Consider the following 23,584-nt stretch of genomic DNA (forward strand, 5'->3'; position numbering starts at 1 on the left):
GGGACAGGGGTGCCCATTCCCACAGGTCAAGTGACAAGCACTGAGCACACAGTTAACACCCCCTAAAAAAATGTGGGAAAGCCCCAAAAATTGTGGGAAAGGCTTCAAGGAGTAATGAGCTGGAAATGGGGCAAGAGAAGGTCCCTGGAGGCACCCCTGGTATGAAAAGCTTGGGAGAATGCAGGAGCCCCACTCTCAGATATGAGCTTCAGTATTTAACTGCAATTAAACATATTTTCAGTCAGCTTTTGATTGTGGGTGTGATGGGTGTTTTTGGTATCTCTGATGCATTTTCATAGAATCCTGGAATGGTTTGGGTTGGAAGAACCTTAAAGACCATCTCATTCCACTCCCCCTGTTCCACCAGACCAGGACCCTTTAGAGCAACCTTGTTTAAATTTCAGCCTTGTTTAAGTTCTCAGCCTCAACAACTTCCTGCAGTGCTGAGTTCTGCAGATGAATTAAACATTGCAAGAAAAAGGACTTCCTCTCCTCAGGTTTGGATTTCCTGCCCTGTCAATCCCAGCCCAGGGGAGTGGGATTGTCTCCTCATCTCAATTTTACTGCCATTCCAGGGAAATGGGTGAAATTCTGGGAAACGCTCCTGGGCAAAACCCAAATCCCACAGCTGGGGCACTGAAAGCTGTGGTTGAAGATTTGTTCCAACTTGTCAGAAGCTCGTGTGGGTTCTCTGCTTCCAAGGTGCATTCATCCAAGCAGGATGATGGTAAATCCCTGCTGACTTTGGGCTGGGATCCGAGATCTTCCCAATCTTGGTTTGGCTGAGGCAGCTCCTCTAATTCTTGTGGAGTGCCTTGAGGAATTTCAAACAGCTTAAAAGGAAACCACCTGATTTGAAAAAAAAACATCCTGTGGTCCAAACAAATATGCATTTCCCTCTTGCTATTAATATCCCAGGCCTTGATCCTCCTCCAAACACTTGTGCAGGCGTTTAATGGCTTGCAAAGGAGCGGTGCCTTTGATCCCAGAGTGGGAATGTTTGCTGGAATGTGAATTATTAAAGGTGAAAGATGCTTTCAAGTGCAACATGCTGCCCAATTTTTTCCAGTGTGGTTTATTCCCTGCCCCGTGTTTCTCCCAGCCTGGCAATGAAAAATTCATTTCCAAGTTTGGCGAGGAGGTTTGGAGTGTGGTAACTCATGCTTTGGGCACAAACTCCATCCTTTTTTTCTAGAGATGATTTCTCTAGGGGAATAAGATAGGGGAATAAGATAGACATTTCTTTTTGCCTGCTGTTCTGGGAATCCTTTTATTTCAGCTCCCACTTTAGGCCCTGTTGGAGCTCCCTGGTCCTTCCCTGCAGCAGCAACATTGCAGTGGGGAGGAATTGCTGCAGCTGCTGCCATCTAATGGGAAAATTCAGCCTCCACGGCCTCAACTCTTCATTTTAGAATCAGATAAAAGCGTTTCTTGCACAATCCTGCTGCCACTCGGCCAAGCAGTACCTTCCATGTGCAATCCCAGCATATTTAGGCAAAATAAAAGCTGATCTGATGCGTGGCTTTACATGGGGAAGTGTTACAGAGCCAGTAGAAAGTTTTCGGCTCGATCAGACTGAAATGATGCTTCTCTTATTATGGATCAAATTTGCAAAGTACATTTGGATTTATATTATTTTTAAGTAAAAAAAGAAATAGTGAAGAAGGTCCCAAACAATAAGAAAAAGCAATTCCAGATATCCCAAATACCAAACCCCACAGGCACAGCTCTGAGCTGAGCCACATAAATCCTTCCTGAGGAGCTGCTCCATCACTAAAAATATTGTATAAAGAAATACACTAAAGAGGGATGGACAGGGAATGGGAGCATTAAATATATTGCATTAAGAAAATAAAGTATTTTAATGATGGGGCCAAAGGAAAATTACTTGAGGTAGGCTGGGGGGAGACACAGAGGATGGAGACTTAGGGTACAGAGGTACTGAAGTGATAAATTGTGGTGTGCAGGAGAAATAAATCATCCCTAAAAGACCCCAAAATTCCAGAGTCCCTGCAAAGTTGGACTCTGGCAGGTGAAGCTGATATATATAAAATATATATAATTATATATGAAAATATATAGTGTTGCTAGAAGCCCAACTCCTGCTTTCACTTTATTTTTCAAAGGCACAAACTGGCTCCTATTATGCTTTGCCATTATGCACATATAAATAATAATGGCAAAAAAAGCAAACCCAACTAGGCAGAATTATTTCTGCAAACTCTGCATATAAGCACAGTCTTTAAACACACCTGTTGAACTGCTGGGAATTTACATGGAGCATATAAAATAATAAAATATAGCACTTGTATTCTTATTTATTTAGACTGTAAGTCTTTTTTTTCTGCAAAAACATCGTTCAATTAAGCTGTAAAAAGAGAAAAAAAACCCTTGAAATTGTGACATGTGCTTATTTAGATTTTTCTGGATTTAAAACCAATTCAGCACTTCACAAAGAGCAGAAGGGCAGGATGCAGCAGCTCATTCTTCTCTGCCCAGCCTGAAATTTGTTGCAATAATCCAGAATTCTGCTCTGGGGACAACACAATGAAAGAAACCTCCTGCAAGCATTTATCTTCTTCTTATCCTGGACGTGCTCTTGGGGGTTTTGAATTTATTTTGAGCAAAATATTCAGTAGTTTCTGTCAAGCCCCATCACTGCTCACTGGCAGGATAAACCACAGAAGGGAAAAATCAGCTTTACCTTGTGTCATTGGAGACATTTAAGTGCATTTAGAATATATTGAATATCTCATTGTTCCTGATCAAATCCAATCAGATTGCAAAGCCAGAGGAGGAGTCCCCACAGCCCAGAGCACCAACAGCACTAAACCTCCTTGGTTTATACACTTGCATGGCTTCAGGTTTTCATTTCTTCTCTCCCAAGGCTTGGGTTTGCTCCCTGCTGCTTCCAGTATCATTGCAGCATCTCAGACCCAGCTGGGCTCCTTTTCTGCCTCTTTTCCTAGCCTGTTTTTGGTCTCCCAGAGGAAGTGGTAAAGTTCCCTGAGAAGTATTTTGGAGGGCTGGGAGAATGGCAGGGGGTCCCCCACAGCAGTTTTTGCTCTCAGCATCCAAGGAAGACACACAGGAAAAGAGAAGGTGTCCAAGGATTATTTTTATGCTTTTCTGGCTGTTGGTGCAGTTTCAGATCAGTGTGTGGGGTGTCTCTCCATCACCAGCAGCAGCCCTTTTTCTTCTGGGGTGCCTTTGGTACCTCTTCTGCCTTGTTTTTCAATTCATCCTCACGAACTTTGAGCAACCTGAGAGAAAAGCAAGCAAATTAGCTGTGTATTTCCCATATATTTTGTATTTCTGTGCTGTTTGTTTTGATGAACCTTGGTACAAGAGGCCCAGCACAGCTGAAAGGAGTCAGGATCCTTCCAGTTCCATGTGATCCTAGAGCTGTGGATGCTGCTAAAAATTCCAACCTAAATCAAATCACAGACAGAACATGTTTCAGTCAAGCCAGGGAGAAGTCAGCAGCATCCCCAAGAGGGTTTAATTCACCTCCTTGCAATGCTGGGTGTTCAGGAGACAAGTTAGAGCAGTGCTAAATGCTCATCCCAACACGAACTGCCCTGAGTTTTCCCTGACATTTGGGCATGGAGTCTCTGGTGATGGTGACATCCAGTATTTGGAGTTAAAAAAGCAGAGGGGAAGCCCATTAAATCGAGGGCAGGTGAAAAAATCCAAGCACTTGGCTCACCTGGTGAAGCTGACCATGGACTCGAAGACGTTGTGGCCTGAGGCAGCGCTGCACTCATAAAACATGAGCTGGTGCTCCTGGAAGACACAAACCCCCAGTAGAAATGTAATGTTCTTGCACTGGAATAGTTTAATGTGGGAATAAATAGCCATGGGACAGTCCCAGCCAAGGGGAAACAGGAGGGAATCAAGGAAACAAATAACTCAGTAACTTATTTACTGGAACACGAGGGTGAAATCCAGATTTTCTGGTTGCTACAACACCAGCTTTGAACACCAAGGAAAAGGATGACTGTGCAGACAGAAGAATTTGGTCATGGGAGCAAACACAGAGAGAGGCATTACTAGATGTTCCCAACTCTTTTTTTACTCCCTCTCAGTTTGGTAGAATAAGCATCTATCCCTGATCTCCATTAGCAAAACTGCTCCATGGATTCTGGCCCAAATCCCATAAGGCAGTAAAGGTGAAATTCTTCTCATTCTCCTAATCTAATTTTTATTAGCCATCTATATGTGAAGAGATTAATCAAATTTGATCATTTCAGTATCTTTAAACCAGGATAGTGCTCAGTGGGTTTACTATTTTTATGATGCTGGGAAGATACTCAACACTTCACAGCAAAGATAAGCAGAGCTGAAAATCTTTTAATTTACAAATCCAGTTCCATAAACCAATTTACTGGGATGGTGCTGAGGCAAAATTGAAGTGACAAAGGGAAAGCAAGGCAGGGAAGGGTGAGAGATGGATTCAGAGAACATTTTGTCAACCACTGATGCATGAGGGGTAAATTAAGGGCTTTCCCCTTTCTCCAGCTCTTGGGGTTGATGGTGCTGATCCTTAGGTGTCCCTGCCTCGCTTGGCTGGCTGTGCTTCACCACCCACCTTGGCCAGGCATTCTCCCTCCTTTGTAGGGACCTGTCTCTGAGCAGCACAGTCGGTTTTGTTCCCAAGAAGCAGAACAGCAACTCCATCCTCTGCTCCTTCCTGAGTGAGAAAGTAGGGAAGATCAGAACAGCTTCAAAATCGTCCTTGAATCCCAGCTGGCCACACTTTCTACACATATCCTGGAATACCATGACTGACACCCACGGATTTGGGCTAACAACAAAACTTTAAATAATTGAATAATTTCAACAGCATTTAAGATTTATTTTTTTTTCTCCTTAAATCATCTGCCTATGTCAATTAACATGACAGAGCACTGGATGAGTTACACTTGTAATGAATTCACTTTGTTCTCAACTGCAGCAGTCTTTGAAGGTGCTCTAGGTGGGATTTACAGGCACCAAGTGAGGCAATATCCTATTTTGTTTCAGCATTTTTAAACACTGGTTTTATGTCAACTGTAAATCTCTGAAAAGAAGTTTTTAATAGGCCTTGAATAACCTCTCATTCCCTAGGACTCAAAGTGGACTGTTCTTGATGTAAAAGCAACATTTTCCATTCCTTTGCACTAGTTTTTAATTGTTTAAGAGTTTATCATTACCCTACTGGTTCTATCAACAAATTACCCTGGGAAACACTGCCAGCATGTGAGAATCACTTGTATCTGCCTTAAATCCTCCAGGAAAAAAATTATTTTATAATGAAAGTGTGAAAAATGCGTATTTTATGATTGGCTTTTTGCAAATATTAAAATAAATATTATATGTGTTGTGTTAGAAAGTTATGCTGTATTAATTCTCTTAAGTAGTGTGGTAAATATTGTTTTAGGTTATAACATAAAGTTAAAATAGAAACTATGCTGTGTAGGATACTTTTTTTCCTAAAGAAAGGACTCACACTGAGACAGCAGCCACAGGACACCTGAATCTTTCAGAGAAAGAGAATTTATTGCTCCATTATCAGGAGAAACGAAATTCTTCCTGCCTTGCTAGGACAGGATGACACCATCAGGATTAAGAAGAGGAAGTTGACGATGACCAGACAGAATCCTGTGTTTGAATGGAATTTATGCATCATGGATGAGGTGTGTGAATATGCAACAGGCCGTTGCTTTTAAGGGTTAATCGTGGGTCCTTTTTTGGGCTTATGCTGCCCAGAAAGAGGTACCCAAAGGTCCATAACTCTTTGTTTCTATTGTCTCATATTGTCCTAATTCAAATCGTCCAAATTATTATTACTCTAATTGTATTGCTATTTTTATAATCATTTTATTACTATTAAACTTTTAAAATTTTAAAAACAAGTGATTGATTGACATTTTTCCACACTATCAACAAATCACCCCGGGAAACACTGCCAGCGTGTGAAAATCGTTTGTATCTGCGTTAAATCCTCCACGAAAAAAAAATATTTTATAATGAAAGCAACGCAGAATACCCTTTCCAAAGGGCTTGGCCACTCCTGTCAGTCCCAAGAGCTTTTCACCGCCCCCACCTGGATGCAGCTGAGCCAGTAGCGCACGTCGGAGAAGGAGTACTCGGAGGTGATGTCGTACATCAGCACCACCCCGTCCGCCTTCCGGAAAAACTGCTTGGTCATGCTGCGGTACCTGCGGGCATTTGGGATGATCACCAGCACGGTCTGAGGAGGTTCTGCCTACGTGTGATGTGAAATCCTAGCGGGAAAGGTGGGAACGCACGTCTACAAAACAGGCAGCCCCCACATTTGGCTCTTGTCCTGATGGCAGGGGCCATAGGAACAGCCTGAGCGCCAGTTTTATCTTAATTACTTCCTTTATTATGCTTTATCAGATCACATACTGTACAGAGTCCCTCCTTGAGCAATCTCACCTTTGCTTAGCAAAGCAAAGGATAGCAATTGCCCCTAAACTACAGGGGAAAAAATCCCAGTTTGTGTCCTTAAGCAGCAGCAGCACCTTAGCAAAGCAAAGGATAGCAATTGCCCCTAAACTACAGGGGAAAAAAAATCCCAGTTTGCGTCCTTAAGCAGCAGCAGCACCTCACCTTTCCTGACCAGCTGAGTCCCACAGGCGCAGAGCAAAGCGCTTGTTATCCACAACGAGGTTTTTGATCTGGTAATCCAGTCCTGGAAAACACAAAAGAAAATATTTTGATACTGTATTTTGAGTTCTGCCCTGTGACAGAAGATGGATGGAGAAGAAACATGGTGCAGGGTGGTCTGAGGCTGCAGCTCCAGGGGTTGGTCCCAAGTGAGCCTCTGGCTTTGAGATGTTTAATCACTGGATTTTGGGAAGGTCTGTCATCTCATCATCTCATTTATTCATCATCTCATGATGAATAAAACCAGGATGGTGAGGAAAGGAGAATGGAGCTGAAAGGCAAAGCAGAGAGGAGAGCACTGGGCCACTGCTGCTAGGAAGGACAAGGAGAAGCAGCATTTCCTGCCCATGAGCACCCAGGCGTGGGGACTTGGTGGTTCTGCTTGGCCCCTGGGGACTGCTCGTACACCACGCTTGGTGTGAGCTGTAACAGGCGTGTGGGGACCACCAGCAGCTTGTGGGGTGGAGGAAAGGGAACTGCAGCTGTGATCTAATGGAGTTCTTGGAGGGGGCTGGAGCAGACCTACCCACAGTGGCCGTGAGGTGAGGGTTGAAGGTGTCGGCGTGCAAACGGTACAGGAACGACGTTTTGCCCACGTGGGAGTCCCCCACAAACAGCACGTTGTACAGGTGGTCTGGGTCCAGGGCAGCTTTAGGACAACCCTGTGGGGCAGCTCCTGCCCCAGCTGCAGTCACAGCCCCTGGCTCTCCTGAGCTGGGCTCACCTTCCTGGCTCATTTTCTCACCAAACTCTTGCATCTTCTCTCTTTGACCAACACTGATGTCTTTGCTCTGTTCTCCCAAGAGCTGCCTTTGCCCCAGTGAGTTTTCTCTGAGGACCACCCCCAGCTGATCATTCCCAGCATCTCCTGGTTGCACTGCCTTGTGCAGTGGTGATGCTGGTGGCACCTCTTGCTTGGGATGCTCAGCAGGTCCAGCAGCCGTGTGCTCCGGTTCCCTCGTGGGTGGTGTCTCCCCCTCTGGCTGTTGGGTCACCTTGTGAAGCCTCCCCTCATGTCCCTGTGCTGAAACCTGCTCCTGAGGCTCCCTTTGGGCTGCCTGTCCTGGAGCACAAAGCCGCCACACATCTGGAATGAGAACATCCTCCTGCATCATCGTTTCCAGCTTTAGGGGGCTGAGTTGTGACAGCGCCTCGGAGACCAGGGAGGCCAACTCAGCATCATCATGGCCCTGGTTTAGTCCTAGACCCTGAGTTTTCACTCCATTCCTCACCCCTGCCTCCAGCCTCTCTCCCTGTGCCACTTCCAGACCATGAGCTCCATCCAGAGGCTTCCCCTCTGCAGGAGCCCTCTCTCCCTGCAGTAATTCCTGTGCCTCCAGGATCTGCCCCTCAGGAGCAATGCATGCTCCCAGTTTTGCCTCCAGACCAGGGCCCTCTGCAGCAGTGGCAGCCTCAGCTGGAGGGGGCACATCTGCAGCAGCAGCTCCTTCCCATGGCTTTGCAGTGGGAGATGTCCCCAGAACTGCCTCCAAGCCTAGAGTCAGGCTCTGCTCCCCTTCCCACAACCCAGCTACACCCAGAGGTGTCAGATCTGCCTCTGTGCTCCCTCCTGAGCCAGATTTGGGCATCTGCTGGTCTGTGAACAGCTGCACACCAGCATCAGTGCTCTGGGCCTCCAGTGTGTGCAGCCTTCCAGCCTCCTCCTGTGGCTGTGCACCAGGCCCCTCTCCCTGCTGGTCTCCTGCTTCTTCTGGAGCAAGCACAGACTCCTGTGGCAGCCCATTCTCACCTGGTACTTCTGCCCCACCCTCTTCTTCCTCCTCATTTTGAAGGGCTCCTCTCCCCTCCACCCATGGAGCCCCTGGGCTGAGACCCTCTGAGAGCTGCAGATCTGCCTGGACATCCTCTGCCTCCCCTTCCATCCCTTCCACTAACTCTGCTTTATCCTCCTGGTCCAGGTGCTGCACCTCTGGATCCACAATCCCTCCCTGCTCTGTCCCTGAGGATCCAGCCTCATTCCAGACCTGCAGATTTGCCTCTGTGCTCCCTCCTGGTGTCACTCTGAGCTCATCCCCCTCTGCCATCAGCTGCACAATGGCACCACTGCCCTGCTCCTCAGTAGTGCCCAGGCTTTCAGCCTCTTCCTGAGCTTGCACTTCTTCATCAGCCTCCCCTCCCTGCCTGACCCCTGATCCCTGCAGATCAAGCTCAGGCTCGTGTGACAGCCCATGCTCACCCTGTCCTTGTGCCCCATCCTCCTCCTCCTCCAGCTGAGCAGCTCTTTCACCCTCCCCTCCCCATGGAGCCCCTGGGCTGGGAACCTCATGGAACACCATATCTGCCTGGGCATCCTCTGCCTTCCTTTCCAAAACCTCTTCTTTATCCTCCTGATGCAGAGGCTGCACCTCTGGATCCACACTCCCTCCCTGTTCTGTCCCTGAGGATCCAGACATGAGCTGCAGATTTGCCTCTGTGCTCCCTCCTGGTGTCACTCTGAGCTCATCCCCCTCTGCCATCAGCTGCACATTGGCACCACTGCTCTGCTCCTCAGTAGTGTCCAGGCTTTCAGCCTCTTCCTGAGCTTGCATGTCTTCACCAGCCCCCTCTCTTTGCCTGACCCCTGATCTGTCCATATCAAGCTCAGGCTCGTGTGACAGCCCATGCTCACCCTGTACTTGTGCCCCATCCTCCTCCTCCAGCTGAGCAGCTTTTTCAGCCTCTCCTCCCTGTGGGCCTTCTGGGCTGGGATCCTCATGGAACACCATATCTGCCTGGGCATCCTCTGCCTCCCCTTCCACCAACTCTTCTTTACCCTCCTGATGCAGAGGCTGCACCTCTGGATCCACTTTCCCTCCCTGCTCTGTCCCTGAGGATCCAGCCTCACCCAAGGGCTGCAGATTTGTCTCTGTGCTCCCTCCTGGGCTCACTCTGAGCTCATTCCCCTCTGCCATCAGCTGCACAATGGCACCACTGCTCTGCTCTTCCACTGTGTCCAAGCTTTCAGCCTCCTCCACTGGCTGCACACCTCCATCTGTCCCCCTTCTCTGGCTGATGGTCACTGCAGATGGGTCAGGCACCAGCTCCTGCATCTGCCCACGCACACCCTGTCCCTGTGCCCCATCCCCAGCCCCATCCCTGGGCTGCACAGCTGCACAGAACTCCCCTCCACGGGGAGTTTCTGGGCTGGCAGTCACACACAGCTGAGTGTCTGTCCAGGACTCCTCTGCCTCCCTTTCCACTACCTCTGCTTTATCCCCCTGATCCAGGGACTGCACATCTGGAGCCACCTGCTCTGTCTCCATGGAGTCAGTCTGGATTAAGGGCTGCAGATCTGCCTCTGTGCTTTTTCCTGAGGCTGATTTGAGCTCATCCCCCTCTGCCATCAGCTGCACATTGGCACCACTGCTCTTGTCCTCAGTAGTGTCCAGGCTTTCAGCCTCTTCCTCTGCTTGCATGTCTTCATCAGCCTCCCCTCCCTGCCTGACCCCTGATCTGTCCATATCAAGCTCAGGCTCATGTAGCAGCTCATCCTCACCCTGTCCTTGTGCCCCACCCTCCTCCTCCAGCTGAACAGCTTTTTCACCCTCTCCTCCCTGTGGGCCTTCTGGGCTGGAATCCTCATGGAACACCATATCTGTCTGGGCATCCTCTGCCTCCCCTTCCACCAACTGTTCTTTATCGTCCTGATGCAGGGACTGCACATCTGGATCCAGTTTCCCTCCCTGTTCTGTCCCTGAGCATCCAGCCTCACCCAAGGGCTGCAGATCTGTCTCTGTGCTCCCTCCTCGGGTCAGTCTGAGCTCATCCCCCTCTGCCATCAGCTGCACAATGGCACCACTGCCCTGCTCCTCAGTAGTGTCCAGGCTTTCAGCCTCTTCCTCTGCTTGCATGTCTTCATCAGCCCCTTCACCATGTTCAGCTCCTGATCCCTGCAGATCAAGCTCAGGCTCATGTGACAGCCCATGCTCACCCTGTCCTTGTGCCCCATCCTCCTCCTCCTCCAGCTGAGCAGCTTTTTCACCCTGACCTCTCCGTGGGCTTCCTGGGCTGGGACCCTCATGGAACACCATATCTGCCTGGACATCCTCTGCCTTCCTTTCCAAAACCTCTGCTTTACCCTCCTGATGCAGAGGCTGCACCTCTGGATCCAGTTTCCCTCCCTGCTCTGTCCCTGAGCATCCAGCCTCACCCCAGACCTGCAGATTTGCCTCTGTGCTCCCTCCTGGTGTCACTCTGAGCTCATCCCCCTCTGCCATCAGCTGCACATTGGCACCACTGCTCTTGTCCTCAGTAGTGTCCAGGCTTTCAGCCTCTTCCTGAGCTTGCACGTCTTCATCAGCCCCCTCTCTTTGCCTGACCCCTGATCTGTCCATATCAAGCTCAGGCTCATGTAGCAGCTCATCCTCACCCTGTCCTTGTGCCCCACCCTCCTCCTCCAGCTGAGCAGCTTTTTCACCCTCTCCTCCCTGTGGGCCTTCTGGGCTGGGATCCTCATGGAACACCATATCTGCCTGGACATCCTCTGCCTCCCCTTCCACCAACTCTTCTTTACCCTCCTGATGCAGGGACTGCACCTCTGGATCCACTTTCCCTCCCTGCTCTGTCCCTGAGGATCCAGCCTCACCCAAGGGCTGCAGATTTGTCTCTGTGCTCCCTCCTGGGCTCACTCTGAGCTCATCCCCCTCTGCCATCAGCTGCACAATGGCACCACTGCTCTGCTCTTCCACTGTGTCCAAGCTTTCAGCCTCCTCCACTGGCTGCACACCTCCATCTGTCCCCCTTCTCTGGCTGATGGTCACTGCAGATGGGTCAGGCACCAGCTCCTGCATCTGCCCACGCACACCCTGTCCCTGTGCCCCATCCCCAGCCCCATCCCTGGGCTGCACAGCTGCACAGAGCTCCCCTCCACGGGGAGTTTCAGGGCTGGCAGTCACACACAGCTGAGTGTCTGTCCAGGACTCCTCTGCCTCCCTTTCCACTACCTCTGCTTTATCCCCCTGATCCAGGGACTGCACATCTGGAGCCACCTGCTCTGTCCCCATGGAGTCAGTCTGGATTAAGGGCTGCAGATCTGCCTCTGTGCTTTCTCCTGAGGCTGATTTGAGCTCATCCTCCTCTGCCATCAGCTGCACATTGGCACCACTGCTCTGCTCCTCAGTAGTGCCCAGGCTTTCAGCCTCTTCCTGAGCTTGCACTTCTTCATCAGCCCCTTCACCATGCTCAGCTCCTGATCCCTGCAGATCAAGCTCAGGCTCGTGTGACAGATCATCCTCACCCTGTCCTTGTGCCCCATCCTCCTCCTCCTCCAGCTGAGCAGCTCTTTCACTCTCCCCTCCCCATGGAGCCCCTGGGCTGGGGCCCTCATGGACCCTCATATCTGCCTGGACATCCTCTGCCTTCCTTTCCAAAACCTCTGCTTTATCCCCCTGATCCAGGTGCTGCACATCTGGATCCACATTCCTTCCCTGCTCTGTCCCTGAGGATCCAGACATGAGCTGCAGATTTGTCTCTGTGCTCCCTCCTTGGGTCACTCTGAGCTCATCCCCCTCTGCCATCAGCTGCACATTGGCACCACTGCTCTGCTCCTCAGTAGTGCCCAGGCTTTCAGCCTCTTCCTGAGCTTGCACGTCTTCATCAGCTCCTTCACCATGCTCAGCTACTGATCCCTGCAGGTCAAGCTCAGGCTCGTGTGACAGCCCATGCTCACCCTGTCCTTGTGCCCCATCCTCCTCCTCCTCCAGCTGAACAGCTTTTTCAGCCTCTCCTCCCTGTGGGCCTTCTGGGCTGGGACCCTCATGGAACACCATATCTGCCTGGGCATCCTCTGCCTTCCTTTCCAAAACCTCTGCTTTATCCCCCTGATGCAGAGGCTGCACCTCTGGATCCACATTCCCTCCCTGCTCTGTCCCTGAGCATCCAGCCTCACCCAAGGGCTGCAGATTTGTCTCTGTGCTCCCTCCTGGTGTCACTCTGAGCTCATCCCCCTCTGCCATCAGCTGCACATTGGCACCAGTGCCCTGCTCCTCAGTAGTGTCCAGGCTTTCAGCCTCTTGCTGTGCTTGCATGTCTTCACCAGCCCCTTCACCATGCTCAGCTCCTGATCCCTGCGGATGAAGCTCAGGCTCGTGTGACAGCCCATGCTCACCCTGTCCTTGTGCCCCATCCTCCTCCTCCTCCTCCAGCTGAGCAGCTCTTTCAGCCTCCCCTCCCCATGGAGCCCCTGGGCTGGGACCCTCATGGAACACCATATCTGCCTGGGCATCCTCTGCCTTCCTTTCCAAAAACTCTGCTTTATCCCCCTGATCCAGGGGATGCACCTCTGGATCCACAATCCCTCCCTGCTCTGTTCCTGAGGATCCAGCCTCACCCAAGGGCTGCAGATCTGTCTCTGTGCTCCCTCCTGGGCTCACTCTGAGCTCATCCCCCTCTGCCATCAGCTGCACATTGGCACCAGTGCTCTGCTCCTCAGTAGTGCCCAGGCTTTCAGCATTCTCCTTTAGCTCTGGCCCTGCACCAGCCCCCTCCCCCTGACCCAAGGTCAGCCCACTGGGATGAGGCACTGGCCCATGTGGCAGCCCCTGCTCACCCTGTCCTTGTGCCCCATCCTCTTCCTCATTCTCTGGGAGCTGAACAGCTCTTTCCCCCTTCCCTCCCTGGGGGTTTTCTGGGCTGGGACCCCCAGAGAGCTGCAGATCTGCCTCCACCAGTGCCCAAGATGTACCTGGGAACAGCCCACACCAGTCTGGGCTGCCCACAGGTGTTTCTGCAGGGGAAGGACCCTCCCTCTGCACTGCAGCAGCCCCTGTTTCTTCTCCCAGCCCTACCTCTGGTTTTTCCTTCTCCAGCTGCACACCTGGATCCACACCCCCTCCCTGCTGTGTCCCTGGGGATCCAGCCTCACTCCAGCCCTGCAGATCTGCCTCCACCTCTGCCAGCAGCTCCATGTTGGTGCTGCTGGGGGCCTCCATCAGTTCCACATCTGTTCCCCCTCCTCCCTGCCCGTGGGTGGGTGGCAGAGCCACTGCCAGTGGCTCCAGAGCACCCACACTCCCTCTCCACCCTGCACCTCCCCTGGCACACTCACCCTGCAGCTGCTGCTCTGCCTCCCTGGGCTCTGCTTCATCCACCTCCTCTTCCTCGTCCCTGGCTCTGCTGTTCCCTGCACGCTCAGCTGGGGCTGGCAGCGCCTCCAGCACTTTGGAGTCCGTGGTCTCTCCCTGGGGCTGCACCTCCATCCTGGCACGCTCCTCATCCAGCACTCCTGGGCCTGGAGCCACTGGCACCTCAGGGACACCACCCCCATGGGCTGCTCCCACTTGTGCCTCACCCCAGGATGGGGGCTGTGGCTCCAGGTGCTCTCCCAGCTCAGTTTCCAGTTTCCCTGGGAGCCCCAGTGTGGGGTCAGCCCGTTCCTGCAGCTCTGTGCCCAGGGCCTGCACCTCCAGTGTCCTCCCTGGCTGCTGCTCATCCATGGCAAGGCACTGTCCCACTGCTACACCTTCCTGCCCAGCCTCAGGTGGCCCCAGACCTGCCTCCAAATCTTCTCTCTGGCTTATCTCCACTTCCTCAACTTCTCCCAGGAGCTGTGGTTCTGCCCAAGCCGTTGTTTCCTGCAGCCACCCTGCTCCTTCCACCTCCATCAGGACCTGCTCTGCTGCCTCCATGCTCTCTCCCAGATGCTCAGCCACGTTCAGCACCATCTCCTCCACACCAGCACCCTTTCCTTGCAGGAATAACATCCTCTGTGCCTCCTCTGGGCTCTCTCCCTGCTCTGCCCCTGGCTCCTGAGCCGTGCAGTGCCCGGCTCCTGCGGACGCACCAGCCTGTGTCACATCCAGAGCACGAAGCTCAGCTGTGCCTGCTCCCTCCTGCAGGTCTCCTTCCAGCAGCTCACGATGGATGTGGCCAGGGAGGGTCTCCTGCAGAACCCCAGGGGTTGTTTCATGGGCTGTGGCTGCCTCTGTCCCCATGTGGGGCTCAGCATTGTCCCAGGGGTGACAGGCAGTGTCTGCCAGGGCAGGGGGTGCACCCACTGCCTGTGCCTTCAGATGTTTGCTCAGAGCTGCTATTGCATCATTCATCTCTCTTAGCAAAGAGCTTTGGTCAGAGACACCTTCCTCTTTCAAAGGCTCTGGGAAGGGGTCCTCTTCTGCAGAGCTTGCTTTCTGTGGGGCTCCTGAAAGGTTTGTTTCTGCTGGCAGCATTTCCCAAACCCTGGAAAGGGCAGAAAAGGGGGGCAATGAACCAGCTCCCAGGTCAGGCTCCAGCTCCCTCCCATCCCCAGTCAGTCCCAGAGGGTTTCTGATCTACACCCTCACCCCATTCCTCTCCAAACCTGATTTTATATCCCCCCATTGCACTTGGAGTTCACACAGGCAGCAATGGGGGCAGGGGAAAGGGGGTGCACACACAGGCAGCCAGACCCAGGGCTGCATCCTGGCCTCTTCCCAGTACCCATATTGACATTATCAGACAGGAAAAGACAATTCTCAGCCAGGTACAGCCAGTTCCTGAGCCAAGGGAGTGATGAGCTGGGATAAGAGGTGTGAGCTCCGTGGTGAGAGATGAGTGGGTGGGAGAGGAGCGCTACAAGGACAAAATCTCATTGTTTGCCTGGGGAGGGTGGAGGGAGGGCCTGGGGCTCAGCCCCAGCTCTCAGACCCCAGGGGCACACAGGGGACCCCTTACACTTGGTGGGGGCTCTTGGCTTTGCCCTCGCTGCTCTGGGATCCCAGCCTGATCCGCATCTCGGAGCGGAACTTCTCGCTCTTCCCAGGACTCAGCTGCAGGAAACAGGGTGGGAGGAGGAGAGAAAAATACACTTGGTGAGGGAGAATATCCACCTGAAACGATGTGCAAGTATCCAGCTGTACCCCCCAAAATCTTGGAGGTACAAGAAGTAAGGTGCTGCAACCCCCTCCCCTCCCAAACATCTGCACCAGCCCCGTTTGAGAGAGATTTTAGGGGAGGCAGTGCTGCAGGTGCTCCCTGTGCTCTTGAGCTCCTCAGCAGTCCCAAACAGAACAGCACAAGGCCCTGGACCTGTCCCCACACACCCAGCTGAAGTACCTGTGGGGACATTGGCACCACGATGGGTAACTCTGCCACCACTCTGTCCCTGCAAACACAGAGCACAAGGGTCAAAACAGGAACTCCATCCCCTTCACCACACCCACCCCAGCACCAGGGCTGTCAGGGCAGTGATAGGGCAGGTCAGCAAAACCCACAGTCCTTGGATCAGTCCTGTTGAGCCCTCCTGGGTGAAGGACACCTGTCACAGGCATCTTTTATGAAAAATCCTTTCCTTAGGATTTTTCCTCCTGAGAAGCTGAGAGGCCTCAGGAACAAAATGCAAACAATGGTTATCTGCTGCTGTGGGATGCAACAGGTGCACCTGGGATTGGCCCATGTTAGATGTTTCTAATTAATGGCCAATCACAGCCCAGCTGGCTCGGACAGAGAGCTGAGCCACAAACCTTTGTTATCATTCTTTCCTATTCTATTCTTAGCCAGCCTTCTGATGAAATCCTTTCTTCTATTCTTTTAGTATAGTTTTAATATAATATCTATCATAAAATAATAAATCAAGCCTTCTGAAACATGGAGTCAGATCCTCATCTCTTCCCTCATCCAAAACCCACTGTGAACACGGTCACAGACACCCACATCTCTCTGGTACTGCCCTCCAGGCACACATTCATGGTGCTGATAGTCCTGCTTTCTCCTCTGATGCTTTGCACACCAAGCCACAGTTAACCTGCACCATGGGCAGCACTGGAGCACCGTGATGCCTGAGGCCCATCCAACTCATTCCCCATCCAGGAGGAAATGATGTCTGTGGGGAACACAGAGTGACACACGGTCACTCAGCCACTCACCTGGGCTCCCCCATGTGCTCCCAAGCCACTGTAGCCCTCATGGTCCTCAGGTGGCCCTGGGTGTGCTGCAGCTGCTGGTGCAGGTGCTGCAGGTGCTGCTGCAGGGCCTGGTTGCTCTCCTGCAGCTGCTGGTTCTCCGTGCTGGTCGCTTGCTGGGAGCTCTGGAGGCTGCGGCAGCGCCGCTCCAGCTGGGGGATGGCAACCAGGACACTCAGAGCCAAAAATCCCCACGCAAAATAATTCACAACCACCTCCTCTAGAACAGGGCTGAATTTCACACCACCCCCCCACCCTGAGGATGTAGGGGGATACAGTATGGGTAAATGAAGGTGGTATAGAATGCAATCTTATCCACTAAAGAGTTGCAGCTGAACCAATTACTAAAGATTAGGAGCAGGCCTGATGTTAACAGGCCACACCTGTAGCCAATCAGAAGAGTGTTATTAAAGAGTGGATTGGTGGGATCTGGAGTCAGTTGGCTGCTGTCAGGACCAGGAAGAGGCAGTGCCTAGAGGAGCTGCCTATGAGAAACATCAAGGCAGTACAAAACTCCAGCAATATGGAGCCCTTTCAATGTAATGACAATAGAACCCTTGCACTATAATGACAACATGAGGATGGTGGATGGGAAACTCAACTTGCGTCCTCGGGGGATGGAGGGGAGGGCAGGGATGGGGTGTAGCGGGTCCTGTGTGACAGCCTGCAGCCAGGGGTGGTGGGGACACCCCAGAACAGGCTGTGCAGCAGCATGGGGTTGTTACAGCACAGCCAGGAGACCCCTGGCTCACAGAGGGGGGGTTGGGGGCAGCCCACCTCCATCTGCGCTGTGACCAAGCGCTGCACCTCCCTCTCGCTGGCATCCAGCGCTCGCTGCAGCTCCTCGCCCTGCTGGCGGCTCCGGGCCGTGCTCTGGGTGGCACAAGGACGCTGGCACCCTCGGACCCACCGGCAGCTGCCCAGCGGGTCCGGGGTGCTGGGTCCCCAGGGCAGGGACAGGAGGAGCTGGGCACGCACCTGCTGCTGCAGCCGCAGCTGCTCCTGCTGGATCTGCTGCTCCAGGGCCTCGCAGAGCTGCTGCACGTCCTTGTCGTGCTCGGCCACACGCCTGTGGTGACAGCAGGGCCGGGCAGGGGGGTGAGAGCCGCTCCAGGACCCCGCAGTGCCCTCGGAGCCTCGGGATGCCGGGCTGGGTTCGCCCGAGGGTGTCCCCCAGCACGGATGTGTCCGGCAGTCCGTCCGGCCCTTTTGCCATCGCTTCCGTGACTGTAGAGGGAGCCCGACCCCAAACATTGGCAGAACCTCTGCTCCGGCCGCTGGTGGGGATGCTGAAGGCATCCAGGTTTCTCCACACGGCTGGGGTGGCCGTCCAGGGCCCCATCCCTGTCCCCATCCCTCCTGTCCCATCCCTGTGCACTATCCTGGGGTCACTCACCTGTTCAGAGTCAGCTCCAGAGCCTCCTTCTCCCTCCTGGCTTCTTGGATGCGCTGCCTCATCTTGGCCAGGAATCCCTCCAGGTTGTCCAGCAGCTGGGGCTCGTCCTGCCGGAGCTTCACCCAGAGCTGCCAGATCTCCTGTCTGCAGGGACAGGGGTGTTGTGGGGTGAGCATCCCCCCAGAACCCCCAAAGCCAGGCCAGCTGAGTCACTGAACTCACACTTTTTGAGGTGTGTGAGCTCTGGGGTTGCTGTGACCCCTCTCCTGTGCTCAGGCCCAAGGCACCTCCGCGCCATTTCTGAGCTCCCTGCCCCAAGCTTTCCCCCTCTATCCATCCTGCAGGACACCCACAGGTGCCAAGCAGGGCACTCACTCTTCAGAGGGGTTGTCTGTGCCCAGCTGCTCTATGAAGGCTCTGAAGTGCCTGCTCTCCTCGCTGTCCCCCTGTTCCAGCACTGGGCTGGGCAGCACCAGCCTCACCCTCCGCGACGCCGTCTTCCTCCTCCGGTGTTCCCTGGCAGCATTTTGGGAGCTCAGGAACTGCCCTGCTGACAGATATCCCAAATCCTCAGTGCCCAGCAGGGCAACAGCAAAGCCCAACACCAACATTTCCCTCTCCACGGCTTCAACAAAGCGGTTCAGCACAGCAGGACCCTGCTCCTGGTGAGCCAAGGGCTGAGAGCTGGTCATAGGGATGATTCATCCTGTGCCACACAGCAAAGGCAGCACCTCACATCCCCCAGGAGAGCCCTGGGACCGTGTCCAGGACCAGCCCAGGCTGCACTTACGGAGCCCGGCCGTGAACTCCTCTGTGCCCAAGCGCCCGGTGCCAGCAGCATCCAGCCCATCAAACACCAGCTCCAGCTCCTCCCTGCTGCACGGCAAACCTTCCTCCTGCAGCTTCTAAAACCAAAGCAAACCAGGGTAAAACCCACCTGTCACAGCATCTGCAGTGACCATGGCAGTGCTGGAGCCCAGGGCACAGCCCCATCCTCACCTGCACGTCCGAGCGGGTGACGACTCCTGCCTGCTCCGTGTGCCTGGTGCTGAGCAGCTGCTGCACCCTCTGCACTATCTCAGATGCCCATGGTGGCTCCTCACTGGGGCTGGGTGCTGGTGCCTGCCCAGGGCCCTCCTGCAGCTGCTTGCGCCGGCTGGAGCCCAAGCGCCGGCCCTTGGTGCCTGCCCGGCGCTCGGACATGGCCTGGCCTGGCCTGGCGGGGACACTCGGGCAGCCCTGCCCTCACTGGGCACCTTTGCTCCAGCCTGGTGGGAGACAGCAGAGAGGCACCAAGCTGGAAGTTCATTTTGCTGCTGTCAAGGGCCCAAACCTCGATTGCTGAGGAGAGTTTGGCAACAGGAAGGGAAGGGAAGGCCTTATCTCTGATTGCACGGCACGGATGGAGCCTGGATCTGCAGCAGCAACAGCTGCTCCTGCCAGTCCTCCCAGGGGCTCCCAGCCCTGCTGAACACTCCTGCCACCAGCCAAGCACCCATCCCAAATCTCCCCAAACCTTTCCCATGGAAATCTCTTCCCTGGCTGTGGAGGATGCACAGAGCACAAGGGTAAGCCAGGAGGTGACACAGCAAGGAAGTGACACCAGGAAAGGACCAGCCAAGGTGATGCTGGAGGTCTGAGCAACACGTGCTGGTCCCACCTGCCTTCTCAGAGCTCAGCAGCACCTTTTAAAGTCCTCCCCCAGTTTTCACAGCTGTGAGTCACCTCCGGGCAGAGCGCAGGAGCCCTTGGCCGGTTTCCACCACGCTGCTGCTCGCCCAGGCTCGTGGGGCCTGAGCTGGGGGCCCCAGTGCCCTGTCCCCAGCCTGGGTGGGTGGCCCTGTCACCAAGAGCCACCATGCCATCCCCTAGGGGGGCTGCTCTTTGTGTGGCAAAGCTGAAACTGTGAGGGAAGGAAACCGTGGGGAGCGGTGACGCAGAGCCGGGGCCACGCTGGGTCTGGCTGAGCCCAGCTCTCCCCTCCCAGCCTGGGGGGACAGCAGCTCCTCCAGCCCTCTGCCCCCTCCCTTTGCCATGAGAAACAGGTCCTGCTGAATCCCAGTGTGCATCAGAAATGGGAACAGAGCCCAAAACCAGCCCCAAACCCTTAAAACAAGAAGAGGGTCTTGTGGAGTTGCTGGAGTCCCACAGGACCAGAAACAGCCTTGTGGTGGTCCCAGCCTCTAAGACAGCAGAAGCAGGAGCTCTGGGGGGCAGGGGGGTTGTTTAAGGCTTGGAGAAGCCCCTGGTTCCTGTTCCAGCTCCAGGGCAAGTGAGCTAAGCCCACAGCATGATGGAGGTGCTGAACGAGCAGGGGGATGGGATGGGGTGGGGTGGGGTGGGATGGGATGGGATGGGATGGGATGGGATGGGATGGGAATTGTGGCCCCCACCCAGCCAAGCAGGGCCCCCATGGCATCCCCAGCTCCCAGTGTTCTGCCTCCCTCCACAGCACCCTGCGCTGCTCCCAGCCCTCAGAAAGGAGCCCCAGCCACAGCCCCTCACAGGCAGCAGGAAAAAAACCCCTTGGATCACAACAGCAAGAAAAAACCCCTTATTTCCCTCACTTTTCTCTTCCTGAAGGTGATGCCCAAGCCAGCCCCTGAGCAGCAGGACTTACCCTGCCCACGAGGGACGCTCAGAGTGGGGCACAGGGGCTCCTCAGCTCAGAGGGACGGAGCTGCCTCTGCTCTCATCTCTCTTTCTCAAGGCACCTTCCGTTCTGGGTGACACCAACTGCCGGTGCTCACACATTTCCTGTTTGCTGCCTTGCAAGGGGGGTGTGGGAAGGAGCCATCCAGAGGGTCACAGTGTCCCCAGAGTGCCCAGGTCCCAAGGCAGCTCTGCAAAGGCACTGCCAGTGCCATCAGGAAGGGCAGAAAAGTCTCCATCCTTTCCTGGTTTGCCATGTCTGGGGCTGGGCAGAGTTTGGAGTGGGGGGAAGAACAGCAGACAAAGAAAAAATGTTATTTTAAGACTCCAAATAACCCAAAATATAAGATTATCTACAGCCTCCAGATTATAACATCCTACCAAAGACAGAACAACCTGAAAATCCCCCCTGTGGAGGCTCTTTGCCCCCATAATTTGAAGATGTCCCTCCCGTGCTGTTCTCTGATGGTTTTTTTTAAGGCTCCTGCCTGAATTATAAACGTGGCTTTAAACCCACGGTCTGGTCATGGGCTGCAGCCACTCTGCCTCATGAGGGACAGGGGAGTCAGATGGACCAGAGGCATTTTTCCTGCTCTTTAGCTGCAAAACATGAAGAGAACACAGGCAGGAGGAAACTCTGTTATCTCTAGGGCATAACTCGAACAAACATCCCCTGGCCCACAGCAGAGCCCAGGCTCCCAGGGCAGGAGCTGTGGGCTGGGAGCTGATGCCTGTCTTGGTTTGGAAAGCCAGGAGTCTGCTGAGGAAGGCAGGAGCCTCCCCTGAAATGGAGAATGTAACCCCTCCCCCTCCCTCTGAATTGCTATAAATTTGAAATTAAGGGGCTCTCAGGCAAAAATATGGGAGCAGGAAATAACAGTTCTTTACTAGGGAAGAAAATAAAATAAAAAGATAAAATAAACAATGCAGTAAACCAAACCAGCACTGCCAGAGTCAGAGCCCAGCCTGACACCCTGTGGGTCAGGCTGTTGGCAGCAGAACCATTGGAATTGTGGCTCAGCCCTCCTGCAGTGCCAGGGCTGGTTCTGCTGGAGCAGGGATCCTGGAGAAAGGTGCAGTCTCTGCCTCTGAAGATCCAGGGCAAGGAGAGGCAGCTGCTGTTCCTCTGGGCAATCCAGTGCAGAAGCTGTGCTGGTGTTCCAGGATCTCCAGATTATATCCAGGTAGGAATGCTTGGCTGGTGTTCCAGAATCTCCAGATTATATCCAGGTAGGAATGCTTGGCTCCTCCCCCTGGGCTCACATCTCCCAATGGGATGCTGTAGTTCTTATCAGCCATGCAGGGACATTCAATGGCTGTTATCAGCAGTGTCCCCTCTCTGGAGGGAGGAATGATTGTGGTCACTCAAAGAGAGAGATAAGGCAAACTGCCCACCTGACAAAAGATAATCTGCCATACAGATGGTAATAGAGAACATCTTGCCTTGCAATCTGGAACAATGCCCCAGCTCTCTCTGCCCACCTAAACAGGTGAAATCCCTCTGGGAACCAGCCACACCCTGCTCATTTGCTGTCTAACCTAAGGGAGCAGCAGCCAGCTCAGGTCCATCTGCTCCATCAGGGCCAGATTAAGCTCAGCTGGTTCTTCTCCACACTCTGGGCAAAGCTGCTGCTGCTGCTCACCCCAAACTGAAGCATCCCCTTGGTCAGGCTGTGCCCTCACCCTCCAACCCTCTGCAATGTTTGCTGCTGCACAGAAAGGCTGGGTTTTGGCTTTCCCCAAGGATTTGAGGAGAAAATTTTCCTTTTTGAAGGGAAAACCCTAAATATCCCTGGGATAGCTTGATTTGTGCCCTCTGCCCAGCAAGGCTCTGGCATCATGCTTCCAGTGGATCAGCAATGGTCACCACAGCCCAGGGGGGAGGGCACAATCCAACCCCAATGAGACCCCCAATGAAAGGGGATTGATGTGGACAAGGGAAGGGAAGCACCTGAACCTCCCCCTGTGAGGGTTTGACCCTCAGCATCCCTGCTCTGTGCTGAGGCTGGGCTGGGCTGGGAGCAGCAAACACAGCCTGGGCTGGGAGTGGGAGGTTTCCATCCTTTCCCCAGCTGCCATCACTGCTTTGTGTCCCAAAGCTGGGGGGACACAGTCCTGGGGTGTCCTGGGGACTCAGAGCTCAACCCTGCAGAGTCCAGCCTGGCTGTCCCCAAAGCCACAAACACAGACAAGGGGGGTTCACTGATTTATTTCTCATTTCCTTCACTGCTCCTGCTCCTGGCAAGCAGGAGGTGACAGCAGAGGGGAGCTCCTGGCAGCAGCCAGGGGGGTTTGGAAGGACTGACGTAAGGGGAAAGATTACAGGGGCTAAATCTGTAGGGTTTGACTCAGCAGCAGCTCAAAGGCTGAGTGCGTGTCAAGGGTCTGCGAGGATGTCACCCCTCACTCCAGGGACAGACAGAGGCTTTAGGGACCCTCAGCTGAGCAATGACACGAGGTTGTCATTGCCCTCAGCTTTCTTTTCATCTGGATCCTCTGCAAATCTGGGCATTTCTCACAGGAACCAGAACCTGAGTCTGCATCCAAGCCTTGCCCAGTCCTCCAAGGACTGAGACATCCCTGACGCCCCTGGGATCTCAGTGCCACCCAGAAGATGCACATTTCCAGCAGCAGTGCCAGCACATGCTCTTGTGTCCCCATCCCACAGCATAGGTCACCCTTGTGGGCCCCCAGCACCCTTTAAAGGCACAGGGAGGGGAGCAGCTTGCCCATGGCTAATGGCCACAGGCTGAGGGGCAGGGGGGAGTCACAGTGGGGCAGGGGAATGATGGGGGCAACAGAGGAGCCACAGGGAGCCCCCAGGGACACCCCACACTGCTGGGGACACGGTGGCAGCACCAGACCACGGTCCCCAGGGAATGGGGTCAAGCACAGAGGTTGGGGCAAGGCTTTATTCCTCTCAGCCCTGGCAAAGGCAGATCCCAGCTCAGGGCTGCACCCCCAGAGGGATCCCCAGCCCCTGGAA

General features: G+C 53.8%; 1 protein-coding gene across 4 annotated transcripts; it reads right to left on the reverse strand.

Moving 5' to 3' along the window:
- Window positions 1–1,834: 1,834 nt before the first annotated feature.
- RAB44 (RAB44, member RAS oncogene family) lies at window positions 1,835–23,567 on the reverse strand. 4 transcript variants are annotated; one of them, XM_077190652.1, is made up of 17 exons: window positions 20,567–23,567; window positions 18,946–19,214; window positions 18,737–18,851; window positions 18,322–18,493; window positions 17,947–18,090; window positions 17,529–17,619; window positions 17,328–17,423; window positions 16,515–16,702; window positions 15,706–15,754; window positions 15,325–15,419; window positions 13,721–14,850; window positions 7,202–7,762; window positions 6,619–6,700; window positions 6,089–6,203; window positions 4,592–4,693; window positions 3,710–3,786; window positions 2,101–3,263 (listed from the first exon to the last, which is right to left on the reverse strand). In XM_077190652.1, exons 2-17 carry the CDS (start codon window positions 19,147–19,149, stop codon window positions 3,176–3,178), a joined length of 3,309 nt encoding a protein of 1,102 aa, XP_077046767.1. In that variant the 5' UTR covers window positions 19,150–19,214; window positions 20,567–23,567; the 3' UTR covers window positions 2,101–3,175. The 4 variants fall into 4 exon arrangements, with proteins under 4 accessions (XP_054504977.2, XP_077046767.1, XP_054504979.2 ...); XM_054649004.2 differs by having other exon boundaries at window positions 14,456–14,850; window positions 20,567–23,565; XM_054649002.2 differs by lacking the exons at window positions 13,721–14,850; window positions 15,325–15,419; window positions 15,706–15,754; ... (6 more) ...; window positions 18,946–19,214; window positions 20,567–23,567 and having other exon boundaries at window positions 1,835–3,263; window positions 7,202–12,806.
- Window positions 23,568–23,584: the final 17 nt, after the last annotated feature.

The sequence above is a fragment of the Agelaius phoeniceus genome, chromosome 25 (genome assembly GCF_051311805.1).
Source record: "Agelaius phoeniceus isolate bAgePho1 chromosome 25, bAgePho1.hap1, whole genome shotgun sequence".
In the NCBI taxonomy this organism is placed as follows: domain Eukaryota; kingdom Metazoa; phylum Chordata; class Aves; order Passeriformes; family Icteridae; genus Agelaius; species Agelaius phoeniceus.

Bases quoted from the DNA above. Each gene is read 5' to 3' on its own strand.
- RAB44 (XM_054649002.2), bottom strand. From the start codon at position 12,701: ATGCAAGCACAGCAAGAGGCTGAAAGCCTGGACACTACTGAGGAGCAG. The intron at 6,701-7,201 runs GTAGGTCTGCTC...TGTGTTTTCCAG, and splicing joins TCACCTCACGGCCACTGTGG to GACTGGATTACCAGATCAAA. The intron at 3,264-3,709 runs GTGAGCCAAGTG...CTTTTCTCTCAG, and splicing joins TCCATGGTCAGCTTCACCAG to GTTGCTCAAAGTTCGTGAGG.